At 38.2% G+C, this 15,599-nt stretch overlaps 1 protein-coding gene across 3 annotated transcripts in view; it reads right to left on the reverse strand.

Moving 5' to 3' along the window:
• MTHFD2L (methylenetetrahydrofolate dehydrogenase (NADP+ dependent) 2-like) overlaps nucleotides 1-15,599 on the reverse strand; it is a 98,654-nt gene that overhangs the window by 48,811 nt on the left and 34,244 nt on the right. For all 3 annotated transcript variants that reach the window (XM_005874815.2, XM_005874814.2, XM_014546595.1), the window contains one exon: nucleotides 2,727-2,819. In XM_005874815.2, coding sequence (XP_005874877.1) covers nucleotides 2,727-2,819 — 93 coding nt within the window. The remainder of the gene's footprint in view (nucleotides 1-2,726; nucleotides 2,820-15,599) is intronic.

Genomic DNA, 15,599 nt, shown 5'->3' on the forward strand with positions numbered 1-15,599 from the left:
GTTATGTGTTATAACCATGGTACAGCAAAGTTCCTAGAAACAGATTATTTCTCTCTGGGAAAAATGCAGAGGGGTATAGCTTTGAGTAGGAGCCTAGAGCCTTTTATTTCTAACAGCATAGTTTGACAGGATTTGGTTTTCAAATTTGAACTTCTATATTAGTCTACTTTTCAAATTTTGGTGAGATGCTTTAAAGGTAAGTCCTATATAGTTAAACCTATGAAAGTTTGAGAAACTGGAGAAGTGAGATTAATATGAACATAAGCTAATTTTAGTCATGCACCAGAATCATCACATGCCATTTCCTCTTATACTTTTCTTCTGTAAACCCATTCCAAGGTTTCTTCACCACATTCTTTATTGTCATTTCAGACCTTATCAATGTGCCTGATACATCACCCACTACTCCTCCTCTACTCCTCCTAACTTTGAGATGGTACTGCTTCCATATATGCTGACATTCTAGTTATGACAATAATCAATACCTCTGCCATGAGGTCATTATATCCTTTTGTAATACCCACTGCTAATCGCATGTGTTTATTTCCCACACAGAATGCATGATGTGGTTATTCATTATTAGTGGGTTGTTGTTTTTTTATGCCTTCCCTACAATTCCACTATAATTTACCAATCTCTACGTATTTTATCCTCAAATTCTCCAGGTGATTATTAAGGAAGTAAAAATGTAGTAATCTTTAGTTATTTCTTACAAATTCTCAATTTTCTTCCCTGAAATTTCCCATTACACAGATGTTTATTTCCTAAGGATGATTGCAGGGCTACATACAGAGCTGTATTCCAGAATTCAGCATACATTTGTATCTAGTTAGAGGCACTAGAGCTGGAATACAAAGCAAGGAACATACCTGTTTGCACTGCCTTCACTCAAAATTGTCTTCCTTCCAGGATTAAGACTGTGCTTGGCCAACTGGCTGTCTAAAATAGCCTGCACACGGGACTGGCGCCCTCTGGTGGTAATAGGATACCCTGAGTAGGATGGCTGAGATATAGAGCCTCAATACTGCTTCATCACCTAGAGACCTGGGTACCTCCAGGCTCCTATTTTGTTAACTTTATGTAGAATTGGTCCCTTTTCCCTTTATTTTCCCCTTCCTTTCTTATTTTTTAACTCCTTGATCACAGTGCCAATACAGTGAGTCTATATGAGAAACTCAAGGATGATGACAGTGTTGGCATAATGACTTGTGACATAAAGTTTGATTTAGTCACAACAGAATATCAGTGGTTCTTGAAAGAGGATGGTAATTACCCATTTGTCATTTCTCATAACACGAAAAACATGAGTATGAATGCATACTGAGGGATTTTGCTCCAAATATGCATTCAATAAAGAAAATATGCAATCGATATTATAATTGATAAATGAGAACTAAGATCAACTGTGAAATATTCTTTATATATTGTTAACCTCAGAATCAAATCAAATTTTAATAATAATGAACATTTCATTTTGTCTAAAATTAGAGATTAGCAATGACGACCACTCAAATTCCTCTCTCCTCACCAAATTCTGAGTCTTGTGTGTGACTTCAAGTGTTTCTAAAAAAAAGTCAATGTAATATTTATCGTGCATGAATCTATCAGTTGCTGCAGCAGTATTTCACCTAATGTCTGTGATCTAACAAAGTGTATTGCCTCTCTAAACATCCATCTTACTTCTGTCAATTGAGCTCAAACTCTTACATCTGGTATACCCCCTGAATATAATTTTTTAGAAAAACAGGAACTGTAGTTAGAAGATTATTGTTGATTCTAAAATGGGAATATTTCTATTTATACTCTATGAAGAGGCAAATTACTCCATCTAAAGTTATCACATATATATTTTGAGTTCCTATAAAGGGCCTATAGAACAAGAAAGTGAATTAAATTCTGTTAAAACTAATTTAAATTATCATTATTTTCCATTAAACTCAATTTATTATGAAACGTTTACTCTCCCTTCATAATTTGTAAATACTCAGCAATTCAACTGTAAAGTGTAGAAATTATCAATAATATCTAATTGATAAAATTAAAAGGGCTCTCATTCCAGCCTTGGATAAAGAACAGTCACAGTGTCTGCACCGTAGAAATACTATGTGGCAAGAGTAAAGGGTAAAGGCAGAAGTAAAGGGTAGAATTATTTTGTATATTCAAATGTAAAACAAATTAGAAAAAGCTAGACCCATTAAATGAAAGTATAATAACTGTTCTCTCTGTTTCCATCCTTGTCTCTCTAAAGTCAATTCTTGACTCAGTGTAAGTAATCTTTTAAAAACGCATGCCAGACCATGTCAATCTCCTGATCTCAGCCATCGTAGCTTATATCAAAGTTTTTACCATGGCCTACAAATTCCGACATGTACCAGCCATGGCTATCCCTTCAACAGCATTTCCTACCAGTCTCCCCATAATTCATTCATGTTTAGAAGCAATCATGTTGTCAAAAGAATTGGCAAAGTGTACATCTGTTCTTGTGCTTAATATTTCATTCCAAAGGTTATTCAGGTTTTCTATAATGAAGTGACAAATGCTAACACAGGCACAGTGGACCAATATGACCAATATGATGATTGCCAAGAGACAGAATCCAGTTGTCGGAAGTTAATCATACATATCTTAATTCTCTGAAGAAGTGGTTCTTACGGACATGCTGGCAATTAGGGCAGGAATTACTCTGCTGATGATACTCCACCAAATAACACCCACTAAAGACTTACCTGCAGCGACTATGATAATATCTGCCAGCTGAGTATGGATCTTCAGTTGTTCTTTGGGGGTATATCTGTGAGCTATTGTCACTGTTGCATCACCTGGAATGCAGAAGAATTCCATTAATGATTACTTAACTTATTCATAATTTATGAGTGCTCCAATTCTAGAGGAGTTTCAGTTACGTCCTAAGTGTGAAAAATGCTTTGAAATAATTAAATCACTTTAAAAACAAAAGCTAGATACGAAAATATAGATGACCCATATCACTGTACCCTTCAACTGACCAGCGGAAAATCAAATGAGCCCAAATGAGGGTATGTGCTGACCATATAGGACAGCTATAAGTAGGATCCTAGAAACCTAGCACTTGAAAGTTCTGCATTGACAAGTTAATACACAGTCACTCATTGGCTTGATAATAAAACTTATAAATACTGAAAACAGCAAGACAAGTGCACTAAAAATGGGGCAACATCTTGTAGCAGGACAGGTTAGAGATTAATTCTGCCTCATCTTGGCAGGTACCACATTCACCTTGAGGAGGTGTCAAAAAAGGGCTCCTAAAAGAGGTAATATACTTTGTTAGTTCTTAAAGCATGAGTAGTAGTACACCAATCAGGGAAGGGAAAAAAAAGGAATTCCAAGGCAAAAGAATGGCAAGGAAAAATGAACCAACTTTGAAATTATGTGTTTAAGAAATGATGAAGAAGTCTAGGCTATAAGGGAAAGTATTCATACATGCTTTAACAAAGTGATGTATGAATAAGAGAGGTTAGCAGACTGCGGGATTTCAGTGCTTAAAGTGAGAGCCATTGAAGAGGAGTGAGAGAAAGGCAGTGATGATGGGTCAAAGGAAGGACTCCCGGTATGAACATGGCTGTGTGAGACAGTACTCTCTCTCTTCCCTTTTTGCATAACATACAACAAAAATGGCACAGTCTCTATTTTTAGGAAAACTAGAAGACATACCACAGGGAGAAAGGCAGCAAAGAAATGGACAGAATAACAAGATGTTCGGCAACAACAGATCTCTGAGAATGACTGCAAAAATATACTTCCTGAAGGTGAAGAGTTCACATCAAAATGCAAATATTTGTAGCAGATAAAATAGGAAGAAAGACTGGAGAAGTCTTCTGAGACCCAGTATAGTTCAACAGTAAGGAACACAAAGACTTATACAGGGAAGGATTTCAACAGGAAGGAAGTAGTTGAATTCTATGAAGTGAAGGAGAAATCTGAAGGCTGCCCAGTACCTCCTTTACAACTGCTAGCAGAAGTATCCTGCAAATAGCAGATCCAAGACATCCAACTCTTCAATAAGTAATTTACAAAAGCATTTGACAAAGCATTGAACGCATATCATATAAGGATCAGCCCAAGGGAATTTGAATGGTGACAGAACTGTTCAAGGTTCTATTGGTAGTTACATGACTATATGCATTTGTCTAAACTCATGAAACTGTATACCTAAAAGAGTGAATTTTACTATATGCAGTTTTCTTAAGTAAATAAAAGGATACATTTTAAAAGTGGCAGGCCCTATATAGGCCTAACCAATGGACACAGACAACAAGGGGGTGAGGGCATAAGTGGGGGGTATGGGGGTTAATGTGGGGATAAGGACACATGTATAATAACTTAATCAATATAGAAATTAAAAAAAATTAAAGTGGCAGGCCCAATAAAAAAAAAAAGCAAAATAAATAAATAAATAAATCCAATAGCAGTATTTTTTACAATAGCTAAGATCTGGAAACAGCCCAAATGCCCACCAGTACATGAGTGGATAAAAAAAGCTGTGGTACATTTACACCATGGACTACTATGCAGCAATAAAAAAGAAGGCTCTTTTACCCTTTGCAACAGCATGGAGGGACCTGGAGATTAATATGCTAAACGTAATAAGCCAGTCAGAGAAAGACAAATATCACATGATCTCATTTATATGTGATACCTAATGAACAAAATAAACTCACAAACAAAATAGGTCTGGAGGCATAGATGCAAGGAATAGACTGAGGGAGTGGGGGTATGGGAAACCAAATAACTTAACACGTGTTCCTGGTCATGAGAGCTAGCTATCCAGTGTTAAAATAAAATTAAAAATAAATAAAAATGGAGACTAACCTTGAAATTTCTCTGAACAGACAAAACCAGTTTAGTCATATAAGCAAAGTTTAACTTAGCTTATTTAACAAGGTTAACTTGACCTGGATCATTTCTTGCTTATGCCTCTGAAAATCATAAACAAAATGAACTGTTTCCCAAGGTTCATATGAGGTAACCATTGACCAATTCCCTATCATTTAAAAAAATTCTAATCCTATAACCAATCACTGTGAAGAATAAACAGTCCCTGCTTTCTCACTAATATAAGCTGTCTTAGAACAATATACTCCTGAGCCTCATCCATATTTTGGTTTGAGGGCTCCTAGTTTGCAAACTATCTTTTTGGTGTGTAAACAATAAACTTTTACTGATTACTACTTCAGTGACTGATTTATTTTGTCTGAACTTTTGACGCCTGCTAACTATATTCTCATTTAACCTGTCTTAATTGACATAGTGAAAACTCTTGTCATTCCTATTTCCAGTCCTGGTATCCCACTACTTTTCTTCAACAAATCCTCTGGCTTGCTGCACCTAATCCATTCTATCTCCTCAGCTTTTTCCATAGGTAACCAGTACTAACAAGTTGCAACAGCTACTCCTTAGAATGATGTGTATCTCTGACCCTCTGATGACTTTTTCCCCCTCACTTAGTTTTACGTCCTATTGCTCAGATGATAAGAGCCTTGGCAAGAACCTAATATTTCTAAGCATTCCACAGATCCAGGTAAAAATTTATAAGCAGAGTCTTAAGCAACTTATTTGTTTCTGCAGTTTTGCATAAGTTATAGAAATCATGATAGCCTAGAAAACTTCAAATACCTACTTGTGTCTGTATCAGCAAATATAGCAAAATGGCGAACCCAGTAAGGGCTGGAATCTCATGTGTAGGGTTTCTTTTGTCACTTTCTCTAGATAAGGAAAAACTAAGTCATTCCCAACACGTTAACTCACACTATGACCTGGTTTAAAGGGAAAAAAATCATTGAGGAAAACTCAGTACTCATCAACAGAACAGGACTCAATGAATCTTAAAATAATACTGCACTCTCTTGACTCTGAATTCCAGTTACTGCATGCTTTCTATCTCATCTTCAGCTGCTTTTTCTGGATTAAACTATTTAAATTTTAGATATTGTTGCAGAACACTCAGGTCTAAGCCTTCTGTCCATGTTTTAAATGAGGCAGGCTTTACTGTCTTTATCTGGTCAAGACCTGGCTGGTTTGACTTGCTGTTTAGCAGTCTTCCAGTCGTCTTCCAAACACTTTGGGCCAATTGTTTCACTTTTAACTAGTCAAATACTGTTTCAAGCTCAGTCCTTTAAACACCTATTGTTCCTTGGAGAGAGAGTTTTACGGACAACTGACTGAATCCTGACCATCAATGTCTGTAGATATTTTAAAAATCTGCCCCAGTTTTGGCCAAAATTTATTGAATTGAAATTGTGGATGCATTTATTCAACAAAGAAAATATACAAATGAGCAAATACACACACACACACACACACACACACACACACACACACACACACCAGAGGCCCGGTACAAGTGGGATCCCTCGGCCTGGCCTGCAGGAATCAGTGGACCTCTACACTGCCACAGCCCAGCCTTACTAGCTCATTGGGCTCCAGCCTGCTGTCCACATCGATCCCACACAGCACAAAGTAGTGTGTGAAGCAGCAGGTGACTGGGGAGGAGCCAAAGTCTGGGCTGGACGCTGTGCCGCTCCTGCTCATCCTGGCCCTGCTGCACCTGCCGCAGCTGCCACTACTCAGGCACACAAAGGGAGTGTCCGCAGGAGAGGCTCGCACCACCGCAGCTACGCTCACCAGCTGTGAGCCCGGTGTCTGGCGCCCATCTGTCAGCTGAGCAGCACTGGGAGCTGCTGCATTGAGAGTCTTCCCCCTAATGGTCAGTGCATGTCATAGCTATCAGCCTGTCATCCAGTCGCTTAGGCTTTTATATATGTAGATAATAAAACTGTACATAGGAATAAGTGCGAAGAAGAAAAGAATGCAGAGTAAGTGAATAGAGAGTAATAACATGGATGATATTTTAATAAAGTGATCAGGGACATTTGAACAGAAATTCGAAAGAAGTGAGCAAACAAATTATGTAAATAACTTCAAAAAGAGCATCCAGGTAGAAGGAAAACCAAGTGCAAACACACTGACACAGGAGCAAGTGTGACATATTCTAGAAATGCAAAAGGCAGTAGTGGCTGCGGGTCAGAGATGGAGGGTGAGAGTGGTAGGAAATGAGGAAGAAGATGAAGCCCAGATTTGATCATAGAAGGGCTCTGGAATGAAACGTGAAGCTCTGGGCTCATTCCAATCTTCTGAACACTCATCCTCAACCTTGATACCATTAGAATCTTCTGTTTTTTTAAAAATACTAATGTTCAAGTCCAATTTGTAAATATTATGATTTAATTGTTCTGTATCGGGTTCAGGGAGCTATATTTTTTTAAAAGCTCCCAGATGATCCCAGTGGGGAGCAGGAGCTGAGAAACACTGGTTTAGAAGTTGGGAAAAGAAAAATGACCCAGAAACAGAGAATGAGAAGAAATGTCTAATGAAATAAGAGAAATTCATGCCAGAGTTAGCTTTAATCTGTGCTTAAACAATAAAAGAAATAGCTCTATAAAATTTTGCCATTTCATTAAATTTTAAAGCATGTTATACATATTATTCAGTCCATTACATAGTTTCCTGATTATAAGGAGCCTTAGGCGAAATTATTCTTCGGTCTTAATATCAGAATATGATATTTTTTTATTTTTAATCTTAAAGACACTTTATTGAGTAACTAGTTTTTTTTTTCCTGCTAAAAAGCTCTCAGGATAAAATTACTGATCCAATCATATAGCAAGCATAATTTATATTTAATTAAATAAATTAGCCAAATATATATTCAGCACCAGTATATAAAAAGCAATGTGATTGGCACTAAGAACATACCTATGAAGATTTAATGATATGTCCAGTTTTAGCAGTAGCCATATTCTTGGCTCCATTCCAGTCCCAGCTTTCCTTTAAATTTTTCTTCCCTATTTCTCATTGGCATTGTGTTTTAGATATTACTACGGCCCAACTTAAATACTTTTTAGAATAAGTGCACCATAGCAGCGAATATGTATTGAGTACTTACTATGTGTAAACACTAAGATCTTTAAAGATATTAGCTCATTTAATTCTCCCAAGACCCTCGTATATCCTTATCAAACAGAAAAATGCAGAAGCAGAATGTGACCTCTGGCAATGTGACCAGAGAGCTTGTGCTCCTTCATACCAGGCTTTCATGCCCCAGGCGCCATCTTCACCACTCCGGACTGCAACTGTGGTGTGAGCAACTTGGCAGCTATACATGAAAGTAGGAGTTTTAAAGTCTTATGTTTTTAGGATCATTCTCTTCTATTAATAGGAATGAAATGTATTGGTATCCAAATGAATAAATTCCCCAGGTGACCAAATGCTCATGGTACCAAATTGCCAGGTCAGGGTTGAGGGCAGTACTCATGATTATGAAACAGATTTTAGCTACAAACAAAAAGAAAAAATCAACTAAATTTTAAAGCAATCAGACCCCCCTGAAGCCTAGACAAAATGAACCAGCCAGCTCAGCCATGAGACAGGGGGCAAGTGAGAGCATGAGCCAAAGTATTGCTCTTCCTTTTCTAGTTGTTCTGACTAAAAGGTGTGTGTATGTGGTCTGTTTGTTAAAGTTTTATTTAATTCTTGCATTTATTTCCTGCTTTTCAAGATTAACTGATGAAAATAAACTCAGGAATCTTACCAGAATGTCTGATTCTGTAAACATGCTTACAAGGTCATATAGACTAAAGCTAAATACTAGTAAGCATTCCCAAGGCTCTTGCATTTGAGAGAGAGAAAATGCAGACATCTTAAAGAACTCTCTGCTTTATATACTAGAGGTCCGTATACCAGGCCTCTGGGAGAAGGATGGACCTCTGGGGCATACTAGTACAAACACAGCAAATATATAACTTTAGGAAAAAACAAATACTTCCAGGGTCCAATACTAAATATTATTATTCTCTCAGAGATGCAGTGCTTCCTATATTACTATAGTAGAGCCTCTGGGAATGACCACAGTCAAGTTAAGTTTGGTTCTGTTTAATACAGATTTCTCAAACCAATCTGACAAATTCCTCTCCTCTTTTTAAAACTTAAAACCTATTTAAGATCTTGTGGTATGTCAGTGTTCTTAATAATACAACTTAGAAATAGCTGTATTAGACCTTTTATGATACCCTTGGCCTACAATTAAGGTAAATTATTCATTCATTTATTGCACAGACTTTTTAGACAGTTAGATGCTGAAGATAAAATGGGAAGAAACACAGATCTGGTCTTCGCTCTTGTGAAATTAATTGTCCAGTGAGTGTGGTGAACATTAATCAAATAATGACACAAATAAGTGACAATTACAAACTGATAAATGTTGTAAAGAAAAGTTCTTCAGTATGTCTATAGTGGTGTGTGGGGTGGGGTGGGAGGGATGATCAGAGAAGCCTGCTAATGGAAGTTCCACCTGAGCTGAGAAATAATGGGTGAGTAGGAGGGAACAATGACTATTTGGGATGCTGAAGGATGATGTAGGTAAGAGGTTAAATCAGAACTGTGATGAGGGGAGGAGAAAATGAAAGCAACTCTGGGAAGTCCTGAGAATCTGCAGAAAAATTTACACGGGGAAACAGAAAAAGACCTTAGATGAAAGAAGAGCAACAAACTACAAGAATAATAAAACAGAAGAAACTTCAGAGATATTTATTGATCAAAGAAAATGGGGCCTACACTCTTTTTTTTAGCATTTAGTAACTTTATAAAATAGCACTGTTTGGCATTAACTAAAAATTTTTAAGTCATTAGATCATCATTTATAATTATGGCATGAGTTATTTTTTTGTAGAGAGTACATATTTTTCTTCTAGATTTTAGATATTTTTAATAACTTCAAGTAGGAGATTTTTTATTTTTGCTTGTGAGGTAAGAAATGAAAATTAGTAACAGAAGGTAAATAATAAAACTACAACAGTAACAGAAGGTAGACAAAAAAGGGGGCTAACCTTCATATATAACTATAATGAGAAATTGTTCATCCCTTCCTTCAACTAAGCTTTTTATTATAGAAAACTAGAGGCCTGGAGCACGAAAATTTGTGCACTGGAGGGGGGGATCCCTCATCCCGTCATGCCCCCTCTCACAGTCCAGAAGCCCTCAGGGGATGTCTTACTGATGGCTTAGGCCCGCTCCTCTGTGGGAGGTGACTGGGCTGATCAGGGGAAGGTGCCACCTTCATCACCCCACTGCTGCTGCCACTGTAGGCCGCAGTGGCTGCTAGGCCTGAGCCCTGGGCCTCGCAGCTGCCGGGGCTCACGGCTGCCTAAGCCCACAGCTTCCGTGAGCCCCGGACCTCACAGCTGCCTGAGCCCACAGCTGCCTGAGCCCAGGCCTCACAGCCGCTGTGGCTTTGTCCAGATGGATGTCCAGAAGATGTCCGTCCTAATTAGCATATTACCCTTTTATTAGTATAGATTCTACTCCTTTGTAGCACTTTGCACAATTACAATGATTAATCATTCATAGCTAATTGTTTAATGGCTGTCTTTCCTAATAGATTATAAGCGGCCTCACAGCTGCCTGAGCCCAGGCCTCACAGCCTCTGTGGCTTTGTCCAGATGGATGTCCAGAAGATGTCCGTCCTAATTAGCATATTACCCTTTTATTAGTATAGATTCTACTCCTTTGTAGCACTTTGCACAATTACAATGATTAATCATTCATAGCTAATTGTTTAATGGCTGTCTTTCCTAATAGATTATAAGCGTAAGAGGACAGGGCAATATTTGACTTAGTCACCATAATATGCCCCATGCTTAGTCACCAAGAAATCAGTCCATCTGTAAGAATACAGCATTACATGTCAGCAGCTCGAGGAAAAACAAGTTAGTCTAAACAAAATGATAGACTCTAGATGTTTTACTGGAAAACACTGTGACCTCTTTCAATGAATGCCGTCAGCAGCCACTTGCCCTCCCTTCCCAGTGTCCTGACGTCTCCTCTCCCATTTCTGATGGTGATGAGGCACCCTCCACCCCTGTGAGCTGATTCTTGGGGAAAGGGAATCTTAAGTAATACTTCTACATAAATGCCTATACTTTTAGAATATTAAGAAACTTGTGTGTGGTAAGTACCTAGCTTCTCTCCCTCCTCCCCTTCCTTGCTTCTATACAGGAATTTTTTTCAATAAATGACAATATTTTATTTTAAAACCCTTGCCTGTGGTCTTATTGTCTATAATGCTGGTACAGTAGTTGGCACATAGGAGGCACTAAATAAACTTTTATTAATTGACTAGTTATATTATAACATACCAAGTCCTGTGCTAAATTTCAGAGATACAAAAAAAGAATTGAGAATTTCACATTTCCCATGTGTGTAAGAAAGGGGAACAGATAGATAACTAATATATAATAGGTCTAGTATTGTGTCTACAGCATAGACAATGTGCAAAACTTAGAAGATTTGGGCCACATGTTGAAAGATGGTGAGACGTGAGAAGAAAGCTGGTGAGTAATGGGAATTGGCATGCAATGGGGTGTGCAATAGCAAAGAGGCATGGAAGAGATGATGTGTTTGGGAAACAATGTGTAGTTCTATGGGGCTTCTGCATAAGGTACCAGAGAGAAAATGACAGGAGGAATGGCTGGAAAGGTACGTTGGAGCAGACCACAATAGCCTTATGAGTGGTGCCTCCAACAATTAGGCATACAGATTTTAGAAAAAGGATGGTTTGTGCTGGTAATATAATAAATGCCTCCGAGGCCATGGCAAAAAAAGAAAATGAAAGGGAAAGAGAAAGATTTGGACTTCACTCTACATTTTAAATAATGTTTAATGCTAGTTTCAACAGTGTAATAGTCTCCATTGTTTGATGTGAGAATACATTTTTTCCAAGTATGGTGTTTTTCACATCCTATCTGGCTGAATTTCGGAGATGTTGAAAATGGGACAGTACTCTTACTGTGCAGCTCAGAAAAGGAGACTTGAACAAGTATTTGTATTTTTCTATTGCTTTCCACTATGCAAACTCAAAGCTATAATTCAGTAAAGTCTAATCAACATAGAAGCATCACAAAACATAATGTCCTAGTATCTCATCATGAGAATTTCTAACTTAGCATCATGGGATGGGGGGAGCAGAGAAAAATGCCTGCCAACCTCCCTGTCCCAGTTTGACAATGGTTCATTCCACAGAGGCAGCATCCCCCTCCACTGCCAAGGCTAAGAGTCTCAGTAGTGATCGCTCTGCATGACCTCTGCATTTCTAGGTAATCCTATTTGGCTCCTCTCTTTGAAACCCTAGAGTGCCCGGCCCCACCTGGCACTGAACTGACATTAATCACACTTACAACACACAGCATGTGGCACTGCCTTGAACATCCACTCCTGTCTTGCTACCTGAAGGCACCTCCTGTAGGTCGGAGACAATGCTCTTGGCTGGCAAAACTGTTCATTTTCCCATCTGGAGCCAATTTTCAAAAAGAAAAGGCATTCTACTAGCAAAATATCTTGAGGTTTCCCATTGACACAGGGTGCTCCTTGAATAAAAAGTACCTGATATACATAAAGTGGCAACCGAAGGGCAGCTTGAGTGCAAAAGCTGAACAATAATGCAGAAGCAGTGTCTGAAAAAACAGTGTCCAAAGATGAACCCTGAAAATGCTGACTACCAAGTCCAGGAAACAGCATAGAGAATAAGCACTGAGTGCAAGCTGCCTGAATGAAATCAATAACACCCCTGGGTCCATAGAACTGTAAGCAACAGCAATTGGTTGCTGGCCCTTTTAAAATGCTCCTTTAAAAAGTCCCAGCATCAATGCCACTCAAATGATACCACAACCTTTTAGTTAAAGGAGGCACCTATAACCCATGTCGTGGCCATGCCATTTAGGGATCTATTTAGATGAGATGTCCTACATAAAAATATAAAAATATGCAGGAAGAAACTTGATAATTCTCTAAAAGAATCTGAAATAAAATCATAGTCTGTATCCATTTGGTGACAAAATCATAATGTTTTGGTCATTATGGCACTTTGTTATCTGAAGGGCAAAAAAACTGTTTTAGAGAAATTGCAGAACTCTCTCATTTCTTCACAGTAAAGTTAAAAATAAAGACTATGCTAAAGCCAATAGTATTTTGTTTTCATTCTGAAAGGAGGTTACTCCATACAAAGAAGTTAAAAGAATATACCGTGGTCACAATGGTACTCAAACATCTTAATAAGGAACGGGGCTCATGAGAAGAAACTCTCCATTCTCAGTCTCTTTATGTTCCCCAATTAACCAGACTCTTCCCTAAGCAACTGGAATGTTTGCTTATGGATGCCAAATTTCATTTTGTGCCACTGAATATAATTTAAATCATCCATACTTATATAACATGCCCACCACTACCATCAAGACTATAAGCTCTTGGAGGACAGGAACTATTTCTCATCTACTCTCTATAAACTGCATAGTGGCTCCAATGCCATATTGTCTGCAAAGCCTTCTGTGGTGATGTATGCTCAGCAGAAGGTATTCACCTTTAATACCCTGCTGCATCGAGTACCAGCACTACCCATTTATTTCACAATTTTAGCACATGCTCAGTCCTCTAAATATTTCAAGCCCTTGATAAATTAAAAGCAGCGATTTCTCACAAAACAGCAGGAACCCATGTCCTAAATAATCAAGAACTAAAAACTAGCCCCGAATAGACACATATTATATCAAGCTAAATTGCAGTATGGCCATTTTTCTAGTGCAATTATCTATGGCTTTAATATACAATGAATCATTAGGGTCCTGAATTTCTTCTGGCAAATAAGTACAGTGTGAACTGAATGCTCAACATCGTGAGTGTCATGAGAACAAGTTCTATAGATCTGAATTGACCAAGCTAATCCTCCTGCATTAATGCTATTAGCCAACAATGCACACGTAGTTATTACATATAATTACTGCTCTAACAGACACGGGCATTTGAAATATTAACTTTCCCACAGACTCCAAATCTTCAGTAAGCAGCTCTCAAAAATTCAGTATATTAATCATGTATGTCAGCACACTCCTGTTAAATATGCATGCGTTTAAACACCACTCATGTTACAAATTGTCCAACATAATTTAATATAATTTATTACCCTTTAGATACTGTAATTATAACGGCACCTAGGTGCCACTATAATAAATGAAAATTCAATCAACTGGTTTGTAAGTAACCACTATTATATAACTAATTCCACTTTAATTCCATTTTTTAAATTTTCATTTATTTATTTATTTATTTATTTATTTTTTAAAATATATTTTATTGATTTTTTACAGAGAGGAAGGGAGAGAGATAGAGAGTTAGAAACATCGATGAGAGAGAAACATCGATCAGCTGCCTCCTGCACATCTCCCACTGGGGATGTGCCCGCAACCCAGGTACATGCCCTTGACCGGAATCAAACCTGGGACCTTTCAGTCCGCAGGCCGACGCTCTATCCACTGAGCCAAACCGGTTTCGGCTTAATTCCATTTTTAACAGGCGTTCAAGTGAGAATATTTCATAACACAAAGTATAAAATGTTTATAAACTTACTATGTTTTATGACATAGGAGTGTCTAATTTAAAATTAAATGAATAAAAGGTAAATTGATTTTCTTAGACTTAGACAAATAATTAAAAATTAAAATATATAAAGAAATTAGCATACAATATATTGATATCTATAAGAAAAAGTATACAAAGTATGGTTTGTAGTATAATGATGTCATATTTCTAATAAAATACTTTATATGCTTTATAAATTCCCATTCTACATTTATGAAATTATTATAACAAAGACTAGATTTGACCTAAAATAAAGCAAACATAAAACTTGACAGAGGAAAAAAAATTTTCAAATGAAGGTGAAAAATACATTATTAACCTTGGATCACGTTACTCTAAATTTTATGATTAGTATGGTCACAGATCATTAACTTGAGCACAATAATGGGAATAATCATAATAGCCACAGTTCATTTATACCAAGGGTTTACTTAACTCACTGTGTCAGGTACTGTAATTAGTGCTTTGCTTTCATATCTCATTTAATTTTCACAATAATCCAGTGAAGGATATATTAATATTATACACATTTTACAGATGAGGAAGTGGAGGCTTACACAGATTAAATTACTTGTCCAAGGACACAGGGCTTGGCAGGAGAAGGGTCTGACTACAAGTCTATCCTCCAAAACACACAGTCAGTACTCAGCTCCCAGTTCTCCCCTACCAGAGTGACCTTGGGTAAGTCACCTGAAGTCTCTAAAGCTCATTTCCTGTAGCTGCAAAATGCAAATTATATTAATACTAGAGGCCCGGTGCACAAAAATTTGTGCACTCGGGGGGCGGTGGGGGGTCCCCCAGCCCGGCCTGTGCCCTCTCGCAGTCTGGGACCCCTTGGGAGATAACGACCTGCTGGCTTAGGCCTGCTTCTGGGTGGCAGAGGGCAGGCCCAATTCCTAAGTGCAGCCCCTGGTCAGGCTCAGAGCAGGGCCGACTGGGGAGTTGGGGCGCCGGCCCGTCATGCACAGAGCAGGGCGGATCGGGAGGTTGGGATGCCACCCCTAGTCACGCTCAGGGTAGGGCCGATTGGGGGGTTGGGGCACCGCCCCCTGTCACACTCAAGGCAGGGTCGATGGGGAGGTTGCGGCGCCACCCCCTGT

This window comes from Myotis brandtii, unplaced genomic scaffold (genome assembly GCF_000412655.1).
Source record: "Myotis brandtii unplaced genomic scaffold, ASM41265v1 scaffold453, whole genome shotgun sequence".
Taxonomy (NCBI): Eukaryota; Metazoa; Chordata; class Mammalia; order Chiroptera; family Vespertilionidae; genus Myotis; species Myotis brandtii.